At 40.4% G+C, this 22,241-nt stretch overlaps 1 protein-coding gene across 2 annotated transcripts in view; it reads left to right on the forward strand.

Moving 5' to 3' along the window:
• Rtkn2 (rhotekin 2) overlaps positions 1-14,957 on the forward strand; it is a 59,841-nt gene extending 44,884 nt beyond the window's left edge. For both annotated transcript variants that reach the window (XM_051186853.1, XM_051186854.1), the window contains exons 10-12: positions 6,407-6,569; positions 11,378-11,485; positions 12,742-14,957. In XM_051186853.1, coding sequence (XP_051042810.1) covers positions 6,407-6,569; positions 11,378-11,485; positions 12,742-13,274 — 804 coding nt within the window. In that variant the 3' untranslated portion in view covers positions 13,275-14,957. The remainder of the gene's footprint in view (positions 1-6,406; positions 6,570-11,377; positions 11,486-12,741) is intronic.
• Positions 14,958-22,241: the final 7,284 nt, after the last annotated feature.

Genomic DNA, 22,241 nt, shown 5'->3' on the forward strand with positions numbered 1-22,241 from the left:
AACAATATCATCCAACATACCGTTCTCCATTTTTAAATTCCCTGGTGTTGCCTAAAATGGCCTCGTGGCTTGTGTTTTCAGGACAGGACTATATCTTGATTGGCTTTCTTTCCCAGGCAAGGAGTAAGTGTCACTCTGGTGTCATACTGGCCCAGGGAATATGCTCCAGCCCCTGCCTTATTCTCATAGTGTGATAAACTCATACATTTTTATATCTGTTTAATTTGGCTTTAAAAGACATTGTAGATTTCTCCTGATTACCTTTTCTCGTGATGTTCAGAAAGCAATTTTGTCTAACACCACCATGAAGGTGACGTGAGCATCTAAGTTGGTAGCCTCTGCAGCATATCCATTACAGTTCTGCGCTTGGATCGCAGGGCCTGGTCTGCTCTCTGACTGTAATTTTTGTCCTTTCTAAACAGCATTTCCTGTAAGACCAAGTCGGCTCATTAATTTTCATAGGGAGCCATCTGTGGAAATAGTCACATTAAGGGAAGAAAAGCCTAAAAGCTATTCCCCACCTCCTTTCCATCCAACTTTGAAAGGGTGATTTACTTCAAAGTGATTGCTCCAACTTCAAAAACTTCAGTCTGAATGTTGTTGAGCAAGACACTCAGTGACGGGCACTTTACAACAGTCCCTTGGACACTGGGGAAAGCGCTTTATTAGCTGAGGCTTTGTCCGTGGCTGGTGGGGTGGGAAAGAAACAAGAGCCTTGGAGATCAGCAGTCTGTGTATCTATGCCGAACCAGTCAATAACTCTACTTGGTGTGATAGATTATATTGAATTGTCTTGGAAATGCTTTTATTTATCAAGAGCTTTAGAAAGCCCCGTTACCACAGCTTGCACAGTGTGTTTTCCTGTTCGTGCTAGTTGTTTCAATATATGAACCCTGTCAGCTACTTATTTGTCCTTGATTAAATATAGCCAGAAACAACTGTTTGTTTAGTAACCTTTCCCTGAACGTGTTTATATCTGATGCTGTTGACAAAAATTGAAAATAACTATTTCAGCCTGGTACTGGCCGTGCCTGACACTGGGCTCGATCAATGACTGTGCTTCACACAGTTTAGAGTTCGCATGTTTGTCCTGAGGATGTGTGCTTGCTCCATCACTGGACAGCTCTTTCTGCATACTGAGAGGTTCTGGAAAATCTAATAGTACCGTGAGAATAGTATTGACTTTTGAACAGAATCATAAGGGTTTTAAGCCACTTTATTTTTCCTGACTTATAATCTGCCTTTCTTGATTTATTTGCATCAGTATAGAATGTAGGAGCTCCAGAAATTGGGGTTCCTCATACAATGTGAAGGAAGAATACAATTAGTTTATATATTGAAGTCTCTTCTATTTGGGATATTTGTTGTTAATCTCTCCCAAGAAATTACTACAAGCTCTGCCAATGTTCATTTTCCATCCATAATGAGGCAGTTTCAACATTAGTAAAAGGCACCACAATTTATGTTGGGTCTATTCCTGATAATTGACAAAGTCCTTTCTCAATCAATTCAGAAACCTTTCTACATATGCCCTTAATTTTTTAATGGATATTTCTAAAATATCTATTCTAAGATATTATCTTCTCCCTGCACAAGAATTTCTATAGAGAATGTGTAGAAGGCAGCCTCAGCAGGATACAATCAAGTGCTGGATCCAAGCAACCCACATGTGCGCCTGTGATTTCTCTTCTACCAAAGCCAATTCTCTCTCAGCCTCAGCTGATAATTTCCTTGAGCTATTTTAAGGCCTTATCACCTTGTAAGGTTTGAAATAAATTAATTTGTTCTTGAGTTGTCAATCCAATTGTGATCTATAGCCAGCTAATATCTCCTAACAATTGTTGAAAATCACTAAGAGTTTACAATTGATGTCTCCTGATTTGTACTTTCTGTGGTTGAATTTTCTGTAAATCTATCTTACATCCTAGGTAATTAATAGAATCTCCTCTTTGTATTTTTTCAGGAGCAATTTGTAATCCCCAACAAGGCAAAATTTTCTTTACCTCTTCAAACAGATTTCCCCCCCCCACAAGGTATCTAGTCTAAATCATCCATATAGTGGTAAATTTTGGATTGAGGAAACTGCTTACAAATTATTTCCAGTGATTGCTGTACAAAATATTAAAACAAGGTAGAGCTATTAATATCCCTTATGGAAGAATTTTATACTGATATCTTTTAACAGGCTGGGAATTATAAAAGTAGGCACTGAGAAGGCACATTTTTCTGTCATGTTCTTGTAAAGGTATAGTAAAAAAGCAGTCTTTTAAATCAATCACTGTAATAGACCATCTTTTAGGCAACAGAAGGCAAGAGAATACTAGGCTGTAAGGAGTCCATAGCCTGGATCACCTTATTTATGGCTCTTAAATTTGTTAACCTTCTCTATTTTCCAGATTTCTTTTTAATGACAAATTAGGGGAATTCCAAGGACTGGTCGATTCTTCAATATGTTGAGCACTTAGCTGCTTCTGTAGCAGCTGTCTTAGTGCCTGTAATTTTTCTGATGTCAAAGGCCATTTCTCCACCCAGACAGGTTTGTCAGTTAGCTGTTATAAACGAAGGGCTGTTAGTGCCTTTGAAAGATCAGCAGCTGTTGTTCTCTGCTTATGTATAACCAGAACCGTCGGTGACTGTTCTTGATAATATATTTTAGTATTTTTCTCAGAAGCATATGTTAGTTTCTGGTTTGTTTCTGAGATTGGAGGAATGTTAATCTGTGTTTTCCATTGCTGTAACAAATTTCACCCCCATAAATTCATGGCTATGTTAGCCACATATGGTTTTAATTCTCCTATCTGTCCTTCTGGTCCTATACACTCAACCTATCTTGCACTTCGTTTTACCTGAGATAAATAAAGTATCATTCCCTAGAAACTGAACATATACCTCCTCAAGTGGCCAATCTGGATGCCAAGGTTTTGGTGAAATTATTGTTACATCCATGCCTGTATTTAGTAAACCTTCTGTCACAATGCCATTTATTTGTATTGTTAGCTTTCGTTTTTTATCATTTATAGAAGCTTTCCAAAATACTTGTTTTATGGTCTCTTCTGAAAAAATTTTTATAATCTTCTGAAGCTGTTCTGTCATCTAGAACAGTATGATTTTTCACAACAGGCATTAAGTCTTTTAATTGCTCTGTGGAGGCATTTCTCTGACACTGACAGGAAATGATTAAATCAAATTTCACATTGGGGCCTCCCTAAGGTGTTTTGTGATGCCACAGGGTTACCTTGCCCATCCCATCTGCATTCATTAATCCAGTGTCTGCCTTTGCCATACCTTCTGCATACACCAGAAGGCTGGGGGCCTTCTGTTTGGATTATCTCTAGGAAAAACATTGTTCTTAGGGAATGCCTTGCCTATCATCCCTTTTCAGATGACCTGGTTTACCACAATTAAAACATCTAGCCCTTTGATTTTTATTAATAATTTTTAGAAATCACTTCTCCTATCCAAATATTACCATAAATGTGAGATCCATCATTGGCTGCATTTTGGATCCATTCTTCTGTTGGTGCTGATCTTGCCTTTAAAGCCCTAATCCCCCCTCTGCATTCTGAATTAGCATGTTTGAAAGCCACGGATTCAATTAGTGTTTGTCTAACTTCTGGATCTGATATCATTTTAATTAAAGATGAAGTTAAACTTTGTAAAAAATCAGTGAAGTCTTCTTTTGGACCTTATATAATTTTAGTAAATGACTGAGTCCTCTTTCTTGATTCTTCATCCTATTCCCAAGTATTCAAAGCTGCTATATGGCAAAGAACCAAGATGTGATCATCAAATCTAGACTGTTTTTGCAAATCAGCATACTGACCTTCACCAAGAAGCTATTCTTGGGAAATTTCAATACCTCTAGCCTTACTTAGTTGTTCTGTGACCCTAGATTGCCCTCTTCATCATGTTTTTTCATTATAATTAAGGGCCAGCATCCAATATTGCTGTAGCTAAGCATTTCCAGTCTTGTGAAATAATTCTGTTTCAAGTGGCCCATGAATTTTTAACATCTGCTTTACAAAAGGTGAATGCATACCATATGAAATTACTCCTTCCTTAAATCTCTTCACATCTAACATTTCTACAGAATCCCAGTTAACTTCTGAATAGCTTTGGGGTACCTATCATCTGGTGGTCATTCTTGAATGGTAACTGGATAAATTAAGGTTGGTTTTCTAATAACCTTGTGCTCCTCTTAAGTTTCATAATGCAGAGTACCTATCTCTGCCCCAGAGTCCTGCCTTTTCTCTCTTGCTTAGCTATTGGCTGTTCAGCTCTTTATTAAACCAATCAGAAGCTGCCTTAGGCAGGTAAGGGAAGACAGTAACTCATCTTCATACAGTTGATCAAATATCTCCAAAACGAGATAATTCACACAATTTTTTTTTTACCTAGAGATAGGAATGTACAAAGATTTACAAAATGTAAAATCATTGTGTTGACCCTATGCCCCATTGCAATCTAGTGGCCATCTGTACTCCCTGATTTCCCAGTGACCACAAGTCAGACCCATCCCAAGCTGCCAGTCCTTGTGTTTCAGATATTCTAAAGGATTCTAAAGGATATCAAAGTCACATGCTGTTTTTCGCAGCAGACATGTTCTCAGGGGATTCTAAATGAACTAAGTCCTCTAGAAATCAGTTCCCTGTATGGTACAGATGGGGTTCAGGAAATAAAGTTTTCCTTCCAGCCCCATTCCCCGATACTCACATCATGGTCATTGCAGGTGTGTGTAAGTGTGGGCTGTTATTTTTTTCCCCCGCTTCTAATTGGTGTTTATAGATAAAGTCCAGAACATTCTGCTCACACTGCAGAAAGCTTAACTGTCTTCTTCCAGAAGGGTCTGTATTCATAGGAGCCTTCAGGAGCTGTTGGTGTTTAAGTGAGACAGCCAGAGTTGAATCATGTTCTTAAATATACACTACACACTGGATTTTGAAGAATGAAAATGAAAAAAAACAATAATAGAAAATATATATCTTTATAACAAATATGCCATTAAGATTAACTTTACCCATTTTTACTTTTTACATGTGTTTGTAAAAATTTCTAAATTGCCTGTGTGGCTCCTGTCATGGTTCTACTGGACAGTGCTGCCCTCAGATGACAGAAAAATTAATCTTTTGTCCCAGCCTTCATCCCTCCAATAGTCTTCAACCAAAACTACACAGGGTTGCTGTTACTACTTGCCTATATGGGACTTGGGGACTGGCCTCCAAAACTAGCCTCTGGACCATCTTCTAAGAACACCATGAATGTCACAGCAATGTCCTACCTGATACCACTCAGAAAAAGATTGAGATTTCCAACAGGAATGAGACCCTTGCCCTTGTGGTAGATTGTTCTATTCAGCATCGAAGGAATAACTTGAGCATTGGGAAGTCTATAAACCTCATGGATCTTGAGCTATGAGCATTACCAGCAAATGCCATGTATGAAATGAATGTTCATGCAGAAAACCTGTTGTTGTTTTATAAAAACTGTTACGTTTACTACTTTAACCAATAAGACTGTAATATGTGTGACTATTAGAATAAGAAAAAAGAGACTTGACTGATTCAATTTTATGACTGTTGAATATATAATTGATATATAATCCTCATTAATAAGGCCATGGCACACTGCCCCAATCTGTGGGGCCGTCAGTGAAGAACTGGGGAACACCTACAAGAAAATGGGGGACAAGGGATATAAAGAATGGACAGCAAGACAGTATTCTGATCAAGCTGACAAATTTTATTTTCTCAGGGGAGGCTTATATAAGACCGTGGGCAGGATGTGAGCAGGATTTGTATGTAACCAGGGCATGGGCACTGGCACGTAGGCAGAATGAGAAGGTCAGTAGAAGGAATACCCTAAGTTGTTTAGCTAACCTGTAATTGGCTGTAAATTGCAGCAGGAGAGATAGCCCTGAGCTATTCTTTAGCTGGCTGTGAAATCGCAAGCCTGTACCTTGGAATGTTCTGCTGAACATCCTGTTTATTTCTTAAGAGGCAGTAATTTTCTATCTCAGAGGCCTGAGGTTGTGAAGATGGTGATGGTCCCTAACAGCACACTGCATTTGCTTCCCAGTAATTTTGAGATGTATGTAAAAAGCAGGGGGCTGAAATCAGAATGAAAGATATCGTGTGTGTGTGTGTGTGTGTGTGTGTGTGTGTGTGTGTGTGTGTGTGTGTGTGTGTGCGTGTGTATACAACATACTCAGAACTCTTAATAAAAAAAAAATCTTGAATACATTCTAGATTTGAGTTTGAATACTGAAAATTCTTCAAATGACATATGTTAAATTTCAGACCAACAGCTATAATATACAATTTGCATAAATGTGGTAGCTAAGCAGTGAAATATTTGACCATTTCAGAACCATTCTTGGGTGAACGAACAACTTTATCTTGATTTTTAGGAAACCAGAATTCAGATCATGGAAAAGGATGCAAAGAAAATGCATCATTTCTCTGTGATTAACACTATTGCTGGGCGTGCGGTGCCTCACATCTTTGCAGCTGACAGCCTAGAAGACCTTCAGGAATGGATGGGCGCCTTCCGGCAGCATCTCTTTGATCTTAGTAAGTAGATATTTGTGTTTTCTTGTAGTGTACTCATGAGGCTTGGGAGACTGGACACATGTGGTCCAAATATTAGAATAAAGAATTTGCACCAGGTTGTTTTCCTCCTGAAACCTTGGTCATGAACCACAAACCTTTCCCAGGTGATGAGATCATAGTATTCAAGAGTCTCAGTTCTAGTCACCTTCTGCTAACTGCAAATCTGTCATGATAGCATCTTGTGCTTCATCCAGAGATGAGTTTTAGCCCCTGAATGCCCTTCCCCATCAAAGTAGCACACAGTCCAGCACTGTGTGTAAAATACGTCTCCATTCATGGGAGCCTTACTCACAGGAAGATTCTTGACCTTAGTGATAAACAAAGCAGCCTACATGTTATCTGTGATTTTGTTTTGAAAGTGGAGACTGTTGACTGTAGTTTGTTGTTGTTGTTTTTAACTCGTTTGGCTCTTTGCTTGCTTGCCACCCAGCTCCCAAATAAATCACACAGAGTCTTATGCTTTTGTATGAAGCCTGGCCTTAGCTTGGCTTGTTTCTAGCCAGCTTTCCTTAAATTATCCCTTCTACCTTTTGCTTTTGGGCTTTTATCTTTCTCTATTCTGTATACCTTTCTTCTTACTCTGTGGCTTGCTCTGTAGCTGGGTGGCTGGCCCTTGGTGTCCTCTCTGCTTCTCCTTTTCTTGCTTCTCGACCTTCTCTCCCCAGATTTCTCCTCCTATTTATTCTCTCTGCCTACCAGCCACCCAGCCTATCCCTCTCCTGTCTATCTATTGGCCATTCAGCTCTTTATTAGACCAATCAGGTATTTTAGACAAGTGAAGTAACATAGCTTCACAGAGTTAAACAAGTAGAACATAAAAGATTGTAAAACATATTTGCATCATTAAACAAAATGTTCCACCACATAACAAATGTAACACATCTTCAACTACTATTCATTCCACAACAGTTCTGATCCAGTTAAGCCCCCTGTTAGAGTCAGCCAGTATTTCATGTCTACAGAATGCTACAGATTTGTGCCATAGAGTTGTCTGCAGGCAATGGAGTGACTTCTGAACCACTGTAAGGAGGTAGCATCTGCTGTCATCTGGCACTTCCCAGGCCTGCTCTGTTGTAAAGTTCAGCAGGTGTTGGGGTAAAGGTTGGGAAGGAGATAAGAACAGACTGTGTGTGTGAATATAACTGGGTGCCCCCCCAGTTATGGCTTGTCGTGAGGCTCCCAAGAGGTAAGCTACTTGGCTCTACTCTTGAGATAATAAGAGTGAGAGCCAGAGAGGCCTGCCATAGAGGCATTGAACTAGGGGAGTCCTTTAAGGCATCTTTCTTAAGCATCATCCTGAGGCATGTGGTAAAGGCCTACGTTCTCCTCCAGGTTTGCAGCTGTCCTGAGTTTTGGGTTTCTTTTTTTGTTTTTTGTTTTTTGTTTTTTTTTTTTTTTTTTTTTTTTTTTTTTTTTTTTGGTTTTTTTTTTTTTGTTTGTTTGTTTTGTTTTGTTTTGTTTTAGCTTAAGTTACTGCAGACCGTGTGTGTAGGTGTGACTTCAATGACAGCTTTCATTCTGTTATGTTGGTTTTCTGGGACTGGATCTGATGGTGTGCTGGCTGGTCTCCAACTTGGAGTCCTGCCTCAGTTTCCTGAGTGCTGGCATGGCAAGCATGCAGGGAGAGTGGTTGGTGATGAGCACTTGTAGCCCAGGCTAGCCTTGCATTTATACAGCCTCTGGGATTGCAAACATGTCTGCTAGGCCTGGTCAACAGCCTCCTTTCTTTTGCTGGTTCCATTTTGACCACTTTCCTAGACTCTCTGACTTGGAGAGCCTGACTTACAAAAAAAGCAAAGATGTTACTTTAAGAGATGACTCCGGCGGTTCCACCGCATAATGATGGAGAAGGGGCATTTGAAGTGCTGGTCCAGAACACTCTAGTCTGGATGCCAGTGGGCTTAGTGGGAGGGTCCACTTCTAGGCAACTCTTCATGCTGTCCCTTTGACGCTGACTGACACATGTTTAATCAAGTTGTGCCAATCTGTCATTTTAAAGTGTAAAATGTCTTATATTTGTATGGCAACGAAGCAAAGATGGATGTGTTTATACTCCCCAAAATATTGAATTATAATGTAGTCCTCTAATTTCCTTAATTTTTTATGTCATTTTAAAATTCACATTAACCTGCTTGTGCCTCTGCATATGTCTGTTTGTGTCTCTCTATGTGTCTGTGTGTGTGTGTGTGTGTGTGTGTGTGTGTAGGTATGCGTCTGTGGCAGTACACGTACGCAGGCCAGAGAACAGTCCATGGGAGTTTGTTCTCTCCTTCCCTCGTGTGGGTTTCCCGAGACTGAGATTAGGTCTTCAGACTCGGTGTTGCACTCCTTTGCCTTCTAAGCCATCTTGCTGGCCTCGTTATTCTAATTTTCTTAGGTACAAGCACACCTTCATCATCTTAGTTGAAGTATGGTGTATAGAACAAAGAAGAAGATATCAAGAATGGAATAACATAGGAATAATTTAATACTTGAATCAAATTTCAGTTCTTTAGTCCAATTTAAGAGTGGAAGGCTAGGAGAGTGAGCTAGTCAGGATTCATGAAGACGCAATGATGGGTGTAGATGTGCCTAGCCAGACTGGCCATGGTTTGGAGACGAGGGGCAAAGGGACTACAAGTGCTGTTGTAGTATTTCAGAGTTTTTAGAAGAGACTTGACCCTGGTTCTACATAGTCAGTAGCTAGGAATGATGGACCAAAGAAGGAATGTTTAAACAGACAGGATTCTTTATTCAAGCATTTACTATGAATATCAAGTTACAGGAGCAGCTCAGCATAGTAGATCATTGTGATAGGGAACATGAACTGTAAGTAGTGTGATGGAAACAGCGAGATGGCCAGCACGTAGCCACAGTCGCCACCAAGTCTGTCAACCTCAGTTCCATTCTTAGTGTCCCTGTGGTAGAAGGAGAGGACCAACTCCTACAGTTTGTCCTTCTGACCCTCACGGGTGCCACAACATGCATGGGCTTACATACATGGGCATTCTTACATACATGCGTGTACATGCACATGTATATGTATGCATACACACACACACACACTGAATATATGTAACACCTTCTCTATAGAGCAGAGTATGTGAAAACAGTATACCCTATCTGATATTTACCTTGTGTTAGCATACCAGCTGCCATGTATTTCTGTGTGTATAGACTTAATCACGACAGAATGCTTCAGTTGTAAAGTCACCTCTGACATCAGAAGTTTGTGTGATGGTACGGGGTTATATTCCCATCCTCAGCATGGTTAGCATTCTGTTTCTGGGCATCTATGAACCTGTTCATCTCAAGATCCCTGTGCAGAAATCACCACTTCACTGTGTGGTACGTTTAAGAATGTGAAAGAGAAACGCTGGCCCATTTAAAAGGAGTCATGGCCAGGCATTAGTGGTTCACGCCTTTAATCCCAGCACTGGTGGGGAGGGGGAGTAGAAGCAGGCTGATCTTTGTGAGTTCGAGGCCAGCCTGGTCTACAGAGCTAGTTCCAGGACAGGTTCCAAAACAATACAGAGAAATCCTGTCTCAAAAAACCAAAAAGAAATGAGTCATTATTTTTCATTAAATATGATGTTTCCCCCCACCGCCAGAAATATGAAACAAGTTGGCCTTCACATATTTATTTAAAAAGGAAGAGGGTGTGTAAGAGGTCAGCACCGGCTTCTGAACTCACGCCCTGGGGAGGACCCTTTGCAGCTATGTCCTTGGGACTGTTTCCTTTTGGTTTGCTGTGTGCTAACCAGCATCATAATAAAACACCTTGAAAGGCTTTTGATGTGTCTTAACTAGTTATGGTAATGGATTAAAAGTGTAGGTGTTTAGGTGTTTATTGCCATATGCCATGACAACAAAATGAATATGTAATTATGTAAACATGAATTGTCTTTAAAGTTTTCAGCCATGGAAAACTACCATGTTGGATAAATTGAATATACACATTGAAACTACTCAAAAAAGGAAAAGAAATAAGTCAACCTTAGAAGGCATCGGGTGTGTCGTCCCTACTTTTCTAGTGATGTGACTTACAGGGCTATGGGCCTCATGACTTCTATGATGTCATTGGATAGTCACGTGGTGTGCAAGAATGCAAGTCAGCAAATATCAATCTTTTTTTTTTTCTTAATTTTAACCTATAGAGAAGTCTGAAAACCTCAAGGTTTAAATAGTGAAACAATGAAAATAAAAATTGATGATGTCCACACTCTGAAGTTTGAATTGAATAGTTGAGCTATTAAATAATTCTTATTTCTTAATGAAAAATCTCTTCTAGAAGATATAATATGAGGACGTGAATTCTGTATTTCTTCTTCTGTCTGACAACAGGATTTCAATGGGGTTTTGTCTTTCAAATGTCTTGAATACTGGATGATTTCATCTAAAAGGTAGAGCAGAAGCCGTGTACACTTCCACAGTGAATGTGAAGTTTAATATGATTGTTGAGGGTTTGTGTGGTAGTGTACTAGCTAATGGCCTGGGGAGCTTAGTGCCTGCCCAGAACTGTGGGGTTTTTTTGTTTTTGTTTTTTGTTTTTCCTTTTTTTAATGAATCACTTAAGAATAAGCTTTGTAAACTGTGGGTTTTTCCAGGTTTTTATGCAAGCTCCTTGAAAGCTAGGCTTTAACTGATACATTTTCAACACACACACACACACACACAGAGAGAGAGAGAGAGAGAGAGAGAGAGAGAGAGTGTACTGATATTGAGGGAAAATGAAATACATATCTTCACATTTATATTTCAAACTAGCTTGCTCGTTCTTTCTCTCCTAGGCCAATGGAAACATTGTTGTGAAGAACTTATGAAAATTGAGATTATGTCACCACGGAAACCACCTTTGTTCCTGACAAAGGAGGCGACCTCCGTGTACTACGATATGAGTAAGTGGGGCTTGCTTCTGAGCCACAGGGTGACAAAAACAGCATTGTCCACACCCCAGCCGCTTATTCTATTGACATTAAAATGCTAAAATTTTCAGGGCACAATCAAATTGAATAATAAAAAAAGACTATGATTATAGACCAAGGAACTCATGTTTAATAGATGAATTAATACAAAATTAATGAGTGCGTATTTTTCATAGTTGAGATGCTTACGATCAAGCAGAAAACTCCAGGCTTAAAAGAATAAAGAACATAGCACTTAGCGTGTGAGATTCAGAAAATGGAAAAGTACAGGCTCTAAGATATGATCATGTGCACTTGTTTTCAGGGTTTGTTTTGGGGCTTTTGCTTTTGTTTGTTTTTTGTGTTACTGATAGGGAAATATTAATAAATGGAAGTGTTCATCTCTGGTCAAAAATAACTAGTGAGGTCTATTACTTAAGAAAGTTGTCTTATAGTTTTCTAATTCCCTTTCCCACACTTTGAAGGGTGTTTAATCCTGTGGGGTGGACTCTGGAATGGTGGTTGCTAAGACTCTCATGTGAACAGTAGTGTTCATCTGTTCCACTGGTAATACACGTGTGTGTGTGCGCGCGTGCGTGCGTGCATGTGTGTGTGTGTGTGTGTGTGTGTGTTTACAGTCTTAGGTTCCAAATGGTGACTTTTAATATCACAAATCAGCACATTTTATCTCGGTTTCCTTATTTAACCCAAGGAAAATTTTACCCAGCATCCTTATCATCAAAATAGTGTGAAGGCTTCAGACTTCTGCCCTGGGCCTTTGGTTTTGATGGGTTTTGTCAGTTTTTGCTTTGTCTTTCGCCGTTAGCAGAGATGTCAGGGTCTATTGGAAAAACTGCTGACTCATCATTACCTCTATCCCTGTTTATATGGCAAACATCCTAGTGAGCAAAATAAGAGCTTATGCCTAAGAAAAGTTATCGAATAATAAACATTTAAGCTAAAGAGTTCAAGAAGTGTTCATATGTGTCCCTCTGTGCTCTGTATGTGTGAACTTATGTATTTTTCACGTCCTGTGTATGTTATATATATGATAGCTAATGTATATCTATAGTACAGTCCATGATAGCCTTGTTTTGGGGCCCTCTTGATAGAGTTATCTTTTACAAATAAATGTACTCCCAAGTTTTTTATGGTCATTGTAGGTAGCATATTGGTTTGGAAAATATTAACTTATTTGGGTAAAGTACATATTTTTTTTCCCATGAAGTTTCTTCTTAAAATTATTGCAGGCATCGATTCACCTGTGAAACTTGAAAGTTTAACTGACATAATACAAAAGAAAATTGAAGAGACTAATGGGCAGTTCCTCATTGGTCGGGATGAAGCATCCACACCACCCCCGTGGGCCGCAGTCTTTGATGGCAATCATGAAATGGTCATCCAGAAGAAAGTGGTATCCCCTTCAGACAAACCGGCCCCGGAAGGAAAAAGGAAAAAGAGGCGAGCGCCACTTCCGCCTACTGATCAGCCACCCTTCAGCGTGAAGACACAGGGTGGCACAGATCAATCCAAGGACAGTGGGGCCCAGGCCAATGTCTCCGAAGCCTCGCCTTCTGATCCCAGACTGTCAACACCCATGCATCACCTCCAGAAACCAGTGGCTGCCCCTCGCAAACTTCTCCCTGCCAGGAAAAACAGTTCAGCTGATGGTGAGCACACAGACACTAAAACCAGTTTTGAGGGCAAGCCAGTGCCGGCTCCAAGGCAGAAATCCATCAGGGACATTCTGGATCCTCGATCATGGCTGCAAGTACAAGTATAGGAAGCCTTTACTGCCTAAATCAAGCTGTAAAAGCTCGGGTTGGAGGCATTATACATGTAATGTTATATAATTGTATAGGTAAAGGCCATAGCAATTCCTATAAAGCCATTCATAAGCTATTAGATATAGAAAAGCACATTTTAATAGAGAATTGAATTTCTCTCTTACTTCTCATTTCCAACACCACACATACACACACACAGAGCAAGAGAGCAGTTTCTAGACAGTATCCTAATTGTTGGAAGGGTTAATTTATTCCTACGTTAGTAGCAGGCAGTGAATAATCGGTAGGCAGAAGAAAGCATTGATGTTTCCTTTGGAGAGAGATCATCTAGTAATGTAGAATGTGTTAAATACAAGCCATATTCTCATTGTGAGGGTTTTAATACTTAATGGAATGTTTCAAAGGTTTTATTCAAACCACAAATTACAGAATCCACCCAAGAAAATCTCCCCTTCAGCTTTCTGGAATTCTCATCTAACGGTTCGCTGGCTCCCCTCTATTGTTTAACATGACGGTTTATAGGCTTGACCTTTTAAATTCCTGGGATAAATTTTAGAATATTAAATTCTTTGTCTTTAACGGGAATTTGTAATCTGCTATTCAGAGTCATTTCCTTGATGAGCCCTGAAATCCTGTTGACTTTGCTGCTCATCAGTGAGGCGCACGCTTATTAGTGAGAAAAATGGATATGAACTGCCCCACATTGCTCGGCTTGCTGTATGATGTTAATCTCCATTGTGCCCTCTGGAGTTCGGGGAGGCAAGTAGCTGATTAATGTCTTGAAATTTATTTAATGCTTATTTTAAAAGCAGATGACAGATTCAAAAATTATCAGAAAAGTTGACTGTAGTAATTTTCAGGATTAATCCTTTTTCAAATTTTTAATTAGATTTCCCTTTTTTTGAGTAAGGGTTGATGTCTGTTATTGATATTATTCATTAAAAGTAATATCCAGTAATAACATTGGCATCATTTCCATAGGAGGTAATTTCCATAGCAACTAATCATAGTGACCTAAACAGGATTATGAATTGAATGGGGGATAAATAGCAAGAGGATGAATATCTTAAATGGACAAAAAGAAAAATCCACTTTTTATAATAACCCTCTTTGTAAACAAGAGCAGCAGAACGGTTTTAAAATGTCATCAGAATTTCCAAGCCAAATTTCCCAGAAGGTGTCAAACTCAGTCCTGAGAATCTAGGACAGCCCAGGCCCTAACTGCCACCATGCACCAGCAGGCTGTAGGAAGTAAACTACAGACAGAGCATGATCAGAACTCCATCAGTGTGCAATGAACGTTGGACCAACAAAAGACTAACAGAATCTTTTATCATTTTTACATAGCGGAGGGGGATATTTTTTGGTCTGTTTTGTCTTGTTTTTTATTTTTCATTTCTACACTGTGCTGTGATTGTCAGGTAATACATACACTGTTGCTTGCCTGGGGACTCCCAGTGGGACCCAGGAACAGTGACACATTAAGTCTCTGGTGACAGTGATGCCAGAGCAGACATAGCCCTTGGTAAAGGTAGAACTCTGGGTAGAGACTCCTACACCCATGGAAACATGAAGGGTAGATGGATGTGGGTTTTTTGTTTTGTATTGTTTTGTTTAACTGGAAGGTTCTCAAACATTTTGGTGGTGACTGACATTTCAATAAATCGAAGTCCAAGTTACATTATTGTTGGAAATGCCTTCTTCAAACCCTTGCTGCTATCGTCAACAATGTCTATGAACCATTGGTACCACTTCTTCTCTTTTGGTTTGTGTTCGAAGATGCTCCTGGCAAATTTGTTTTCTGATCACTAGCCCCCAAGTGCCCCCACCCCTACCCCCAGTGCCCTTCACTTGTCGTGTTTTGTTATTACAAGCCAGGACTTAAACATACACACCACCGTCACCTTCCAGTTTCTTGTACAAGTTGCAGCTAAAAGAATGTGCAGGAGAGAGAGAGATTCTGGAGGAGTTGTGTTCTCATAGGGGAACTTTGAACCAGGTCTGAAGTCATGCTCCTTCCCAGAGCCCCAGGGGTGAAGCCCTCCCCAGCCCTCACTTGTTTCCAGAGGTCCAGCTCCTTGTCACTCTGCCCCTCAGGTGTTCATTTTCCTCCACTCCACCCAGATAAAAAGAGAAGTTAGGCAGGTCGCTCTTTTCTGTCTTCCTCCTGTCTCCTAACTCTTCCCACCTTCCCTTGTTCTCTTCACTATTTCCTTCACAACCTGAACATATCTGAAGATGCTGACTTAACTGCCAGGGGATTTTTCAGAAGTGCTTTCTCATCTACTGAACTAGGACATGACGGAGGGATGTGGCAGGTGATGCTAAAGGTGCCACAGCTGTGTGTGAACTGGCCCTCATGTGCTTTTCCAGTTTACTTCTGAGCTATCAGAGCTTGATAAAATTATAACTGGAGAAACTTAATGGAGAAAATAGATATGTTAAATTATGGTACTTCTGATGATGGGGAGCAAAAATCTTGGGCAATTGAATCTACATCTCAAGGTCTAGGATATAAATTACAGTAACATTTTCAGTGGTATCATTTTTCAATTGCTGCCAAAAAATGGTAATTTTATTTTAACATCTTTCAAAGAGAAAGATTTTTTTTTTTTTTAGTATAAATACAAACTTCTCAAGCTAAAACCTATCAAAAATACCAAGCATGGCAACACTTGCTGACTTTACATCTTGACTATTTGTACCCCTCCATACACAACAGATATGGCTGCATGTGGAAAAACTCTGCCCATTCCTTATCGATATCTGTCTCTGCCACTTAGGATAAACTCTCTCTCACTTGGTACTATTTACTAAAAGTGAGTTAGGCACTGTCTTGGCTTAGACAGTGTAAGGTATGTAGGCAGTGATATCAGGTCCTTGTTTTAGGTACCTCAGCTACCTACTGTGAAGTTAGTTAATTCACTCCAAAGTGACACTATAGGAACCTTTGGTGTAGTTTATGTTAAATGCCATTCAAAGGCAGTCATCTGTGCAACTGAGGCAGGGACAGCCTTGTTAGAGGCACAACAGATGCTGGGAGCAAGTGGGAAGGGGCGGAAGAGCCTTGGGCCTCTGCCTGGTCAGAACTTCCCAGCACTCACGGTATGTTCAAGAGTATGGACAGCAGTGAAGCTGTAATTAATGACCATTTGCATTCTGGCAGTTGTCCTCTCTGTTCTGTTAGGTTTTAAAGCATTTCTATTTTTTAATTGTGTGTGTGTGTGTGTGTGTGTGTGTGTGTGTGTGTGTGGTGGGGGCGTCATCAGACCTTCTGGAACTGGATCACAGGTGAGGCTCCCAGTGTGGGTGTCAAAGAACCAAACCTGGGTCCCCCGCAGGAGCAGCAAGTGCTCCTAACCACTGAGCCGTCTGTCTAGCTTGAAATTCATGTCAGCTACTTTGTTGCTAATAATAGTGCCATGAAGACTGTTGTGCACAATTGTACATTTTCCTAGCTAAGCGGGGAAAACACCACTTTTGAGTTTCTTAAGGGACATTTAGTTTGTTTTTAGGGACTTCTTTGTTGTTATATTCATTTGTTTGTTTGTGCCATGACCCACATATGAAGTCAGTTGACAACCTGTGGGAGATAGCGCTCTCCTTCCACTAAATGGGTCCTTTGAATTGAACTCAGGTCCTTGAGTTTAATGGCAAGCACCTTCCTCCACCAAACTGTCTAGCCAGCCCCACCCTTGAGTTTTTAAAAGGCAAGATGTCGTTTAAAAGTACATTTATTATTTCCTAACATGTTTATATAATTAGCAGTGTTTATTTAATCATATGTGGATCAAATCTCTAGATTCAATAGTATTAAATGTATCAGTTTTTAAGATCAGAAAGTATTTGATGGAAATCTAAGTCACATGATTAAAACTTGTATAATAATTGCAAAACATGATTCATGAAGACATTTTCTAGCATGTTCTCTGAGGTTCTCCCTCTGGACTGGAGTAATAGAGGTGGATGATAGTCAATTTCTGAGGGAACACCACCCTCAGCTATTAGGAAACTCATCACCAGGCACTTGGAGGTCCTTAATGGTTAAGTGTTTGCATGGAATCCTTAGCAAAGTGTGTACTCCAAAAAATCTTTTGAGGTAGTCCAGTTTTTAATTTGCCAAGCCAGGTTTTCCCACGTCTGAAGGCACTAGCCACGGAAAACACCTTCTTTTAATTGTCCTCCCTCCTACATAATGTATTCTCTTGGAGCACTTCCGGTGGAGAGGAGGAGAGGTGGCAACCCTGCCTGGAGACTCACATCTCACGACTTTCTTTCCAAGTGTGTTGTGGGATCAGAAGTATTTTGCATTTTTTTCTAAAACACACACACAAACACACACACACAATTTCCATTTCACTCAGGAGAGGGGCTAATCAATCAGTGGGCACAAATCAGTGGGACAAAAGTCCTTAAGGTTCAATAAATTGAAAATAAATAAACAAACTGTTACAGAAATGTCTGACAGCATTTTCCCTTCTGTGAGTATAAAAAAGGGGTTTGATTCTGACATGTTTGACAGTTATGCAAGACCAGGCAGAAAATTATGTTTGCAATGGGTAGCAATTTACTCTGGGGAAACATGATCATCTCTTACCTGGACTACTAAAGGAGAGGTCATTTGAAGAGAAGGGGTCTTTCTGTAATAATTACACCATGTCACAAACTTGTGGCAAGACACCAAAATAAATTGTTAAAAGTGGAAGAGTTGTGTCTTATATAAAAAATATCTACTTGAAAGAAAACAAATAGGGCTGGGGAGTTGGCTCAGTGGGCATGAGGCCTTGAATTCAGTGCTCAGTGTTCGAGCCATGTGTGCCTATAACCCCAACATTTGGGATTGGAGAAAAGGGACCCCGAGAGCTCACTGGCCTAAACCATAAACTTCGGGTCCAGGAGAGACCCTGACTCAAGGCAGTAAGGCAGAGAAGCATTAGAGGAAGACACTTGGCATCCTGCTCTGACCTAATGAGCAAATATGGATGTGTGTAACACACACACACACACATACAATAAGTTTTGTTTTGGTGTTTGTGGATGGATACATTTTTGTAGAGTTTAGTTATCTGAATGAATGCACAGTTTAGCTTAGCCTAGGATGTTTACCTTTTTCATTAAAAAATAAAAAAGCATTAAGAAAGACCAGTCTAAACTCAAGTATTAAAACCAGTGGATTGTATATGTAGAATGTAGACCTGTAGGCTAAGAACTGTAGGACAGTTACTTTCTGTGACTGATTCAGAACCTTAAGTCACTGTGTATGTGTGTGTGTTTATGTGTCTACATGGGTTTGTGTACATACATGAATGAATACCCATGACGGCCAGAAGAGGGTGTGGGGTCTCCTGGGGCTGGAGTTGCAGGTGGTTGTAAGCTACTGTGTGGTAGTTAGAAGCTCAACTCACATCCTCTGCAACAGCAGTAAATGGCTCTTAACTCTCCAAATTCTCTACTTCAACAATATGTTCTTGAAAACTAGGAAAAGACACTTTATACTTTCAGTATGAGTTACCTGGGATGAGCTTATTGAAGGCATCCTACCTTCCTTCTACCATGTGGGTCCTGTGGATTGAACTGAAGTCATCAGACCTGGTGGCAAGCATCTGAGCAGTGTCACCAACCCTGGGCCAGTGCCAGCTTTTTTTTTTTTTTTTTTTTTTTTTTTTTTTAATTAAAGAGAGAAAAGCATTAAGTTGTATCCTATACACCTCAGCAGGACTGGGTTGATCATTTTTCTTCTTTGTGGGGAAGAAGAAGGAGAGGCCTGAAAGCTTATAAAAGGTGGCACTCAAGAATGAGTAGATTGAAGAGGACAAAGGGCAGGGACCTAGGGCAGAACTCAGATACATGGATGTTCAGCAGTATCTAATGGACTTGGTTTCCCTCTGTGGGAAACTAATCTGTGTGTGTGTGTGTGTGTGTGTGTGTGTATGTTTCTGTCTCTGTCTCTCTTCCCTCCCCCACCCCCCGCCTCTCTCTCTGTCTCACCTCCATGCCAAAGATGTTTGGGGAGAATAGAAGTAATCGTGGAATATACCTCACCCGAACCATCACCCAGAAAGCAGCCCAAGAATTAACATTCCATAAAACTATGAAGATAGAATTCCCCTTTAAACTGAATTCACTTAATACAGCCTCTAAAATAGTAGAGGAGTCAGAAGGTGTTGGACCAAATGTATCACAAGTCTTACCAACACCAATGGAAAGACTTTAATTTTTCTGTCATGGATTTTCTGAAAATCCTTCAGCAACACCCTACTAGAACCAATGTGGGGAGGGTGTCCTCTGTCTGCACTGCCTTCATCCCTGTTGTCTGTGGGTCTCTGCTAGCTGCCAGGCATTTGAAGATGGAGAATGGAAGCCAATCTCTAACCTTATGGGTTTGTAAATTAGTTGGATTGATTCCTAGAGTTCAGTTACAGTGTCGGGGGGTGGGGTGGGGGGGAAGCTGTTTTTATGATCAATAGCAGCAATAAAATGATTATTTTACTATGTACTTTTGCCCCCTCCCCGCTGTGTTTCCAAATAAAGTATTACTTAGAACTTCACTAAATAAAATAAGATCTGTATCAGAGGAGGAAGTGAGTGAGGAGCATTTGTCCACCCGTGATCCATGGTGCTTCCTCTACCCCCTCTCCCCAGACTTCCGGTGGTTTCTTCTGGGGAATTTTACATCTCCTAGAATAGTTTGAAGAACACTGTTTTAATGTGTGTTGCTTGATCAGTGTTTCCCCAACCTCAGACAAGGTTTTTCTCTGTAGCCCTTGGCTGTCCTGTAACTGGCTATATAGACCAGGCTGGCCTTGAACTGAGAGACCTGCCTTGGCCTCCTGAGTGCTGGGATTAAAGGTGTGTGCCACCACTGCCCATTTTTGCTTGATCAGTCTTAGTGAGGTGTTTTCACTAGTTGTTTAGTGTAAAAGCTGATGGGCTTTGGAGTGACTAACTCCACTCTTTCTGGTTGCAAAGAACCTTCTAGAACCCCTCATTTTGCTGACTTAGTAATGAACTATTTGGTTGAAAACCCTAAACAATGCTTGTTTCAATAAAACACAATGTACATACACAGGAAAAAAGATATTCTTCTTTTTAAAAATTTTGGGTTTTTTTTTTTTTTTTTTGGAGACAGAATCTCATGTAGCCCAGGCTAACCTGGAATTTACCATCTTCTTGCTTCAAGCTCCCCAGTACTGAAAAGACAGGTACCACCACCACCACACTGGCAAGCAAAATAGACTTTTCAATAAGGACAAGCTATCTTGGGACTGGCAAGATGGTTCAATAGATAACAGTACTTGCTATCCAAGCACAAGGACTTTCCTTTGCATCCCCAACACATGTCAAAAGTTGAATGTGGCCAAACACATAGGTAACTTTAGCACTGGTTGGCAGTTGGGGCAGGATTGCTGCAGCTTTCTAGCCACCAGCCTAGCCATTATGCCCTGTCTTTCACATGTGTGCTCCCACACCTGTACTGACATACATATACTATACACACATACACACAAAGAATAATTTAAAACAAAATCTTAAAGCCATCGCATTTCAGCACACAGATAGGATTTATATTGTTTTTAGTTATTAAGGGATTGCAGAGGAGGGCACCAGAATCTAAAGTGTTAAGAGCATCCTAACAGTCTGCCCCAGTGATACCTGGGACTATGACTACAGTTGGAGTATGTACCCTCAGCTCCATTTCTCCTGCTTCTCTGTGGAAGGCAGTTTCTCTGTGTTGTCCTCCACATTCACTCCTTCTCAAATCAGGAGTTCCCTTTGTCAATCTCACTTCAAGCCGACTCTCCACTTACCCACCCATAATAAGAGAGAACAAGGTGAACTGCAGATGTGCAGTTACTATAACAACCCTTAACTGGGTTATGGGGAAAGGAGCCTTTTATTTTCCAACCGGCCACATTCAGTGAGAGCTTGAACTGAATTGTAGAAAATCCCTAAATGCTAAACAATATGAGAAGAGAGTATATGTGTTAATAACAGAAGAGAGAAAGAGAGTGAGACAGAGAGATGACTGACAGCCATGTTGTCAGAAATGACTGGCCTTTCTCATGTTCAGCACATCTTACAATCTAATAGTAAAAGTCTAGCAGCCTTCATAAGTTGGCCTTCAGCTGGCCAACTTAAGCCTGTTAAGGCCTAGACCTTATAATGTGGTACCCAAAATGCCTTACCCAGCATGTTATCAACTATATGTAAAGTCCCCAAAATACAGGAAGCACTCAATTCCTCAATAAATAATTGTTACTTTGCCTATGGTTATTGCCCCAACTCTGGTCATTCTTACTTGCACAAAACAGTGGTAGGAAACTTTTAATTTTAAGGTAGGTGGGGAATTAGGGGTCATATGTAACAATACCATCAATTCAGATGTTGGCTTATCCAGGACTTTCCCTAACCAAACCAAACCAAAATCTTCCTTGTATGTCATCACCCTTTAACTTGGAAGTGAGTCTCAATGTCTTTGTTAATGTCTTTGAAACATTTGGAAAAACAGATGCATTAACTATCAAAAGACAGATAAAAGTTGTTGGTACTCAGAACTGACATGAGGAACACTAGAGTCAGATTGGGGAATCATAGTCAGTGAGGAAGAATTTTAGCAAGATTTCATGTGAGTGGTGAAACTGTGACTACCTAGCAGCTAATGGTTGGTTTCCTGTGAAGTCAGACACATGGTTTGCCAGCAAGTGCTGAGGGTTACTTTTTCTTGATTTTTATTTGTGTGTTTGTATGCATGTGTGGTGGTGGTGGTGGTGGTGGTGGTGGTGGTGTGTGTGTGTGTGGTGCTCACAGGTGCTCACAGGGGCCAGAAGAGGTCTCCCTATAACTGTAGCCATGCCATGTGGATGCTGGGAACAGAATTTGGGTCCTCTTTGAGAGCAGCAAATGCTTTTAATTGTTGAGCAAGCCGTCTTCCCAGCCCCGGAGTGGTAAGCTTCCTAAAGAGC

Source organism: Phodopus roborovskii, unplaced genomic scaffold, assembly GCF_943737965.1.
Source record: "Phodopus roborovskii unplaced genomic scaffold, PHOROB, whole genome shotgun sequence".
NCBI lineage: Eukaryota > Metazoa > Chordata > Mammalia > Rodentia > Cricetidae > Phodopus > Phodopus roborovskii.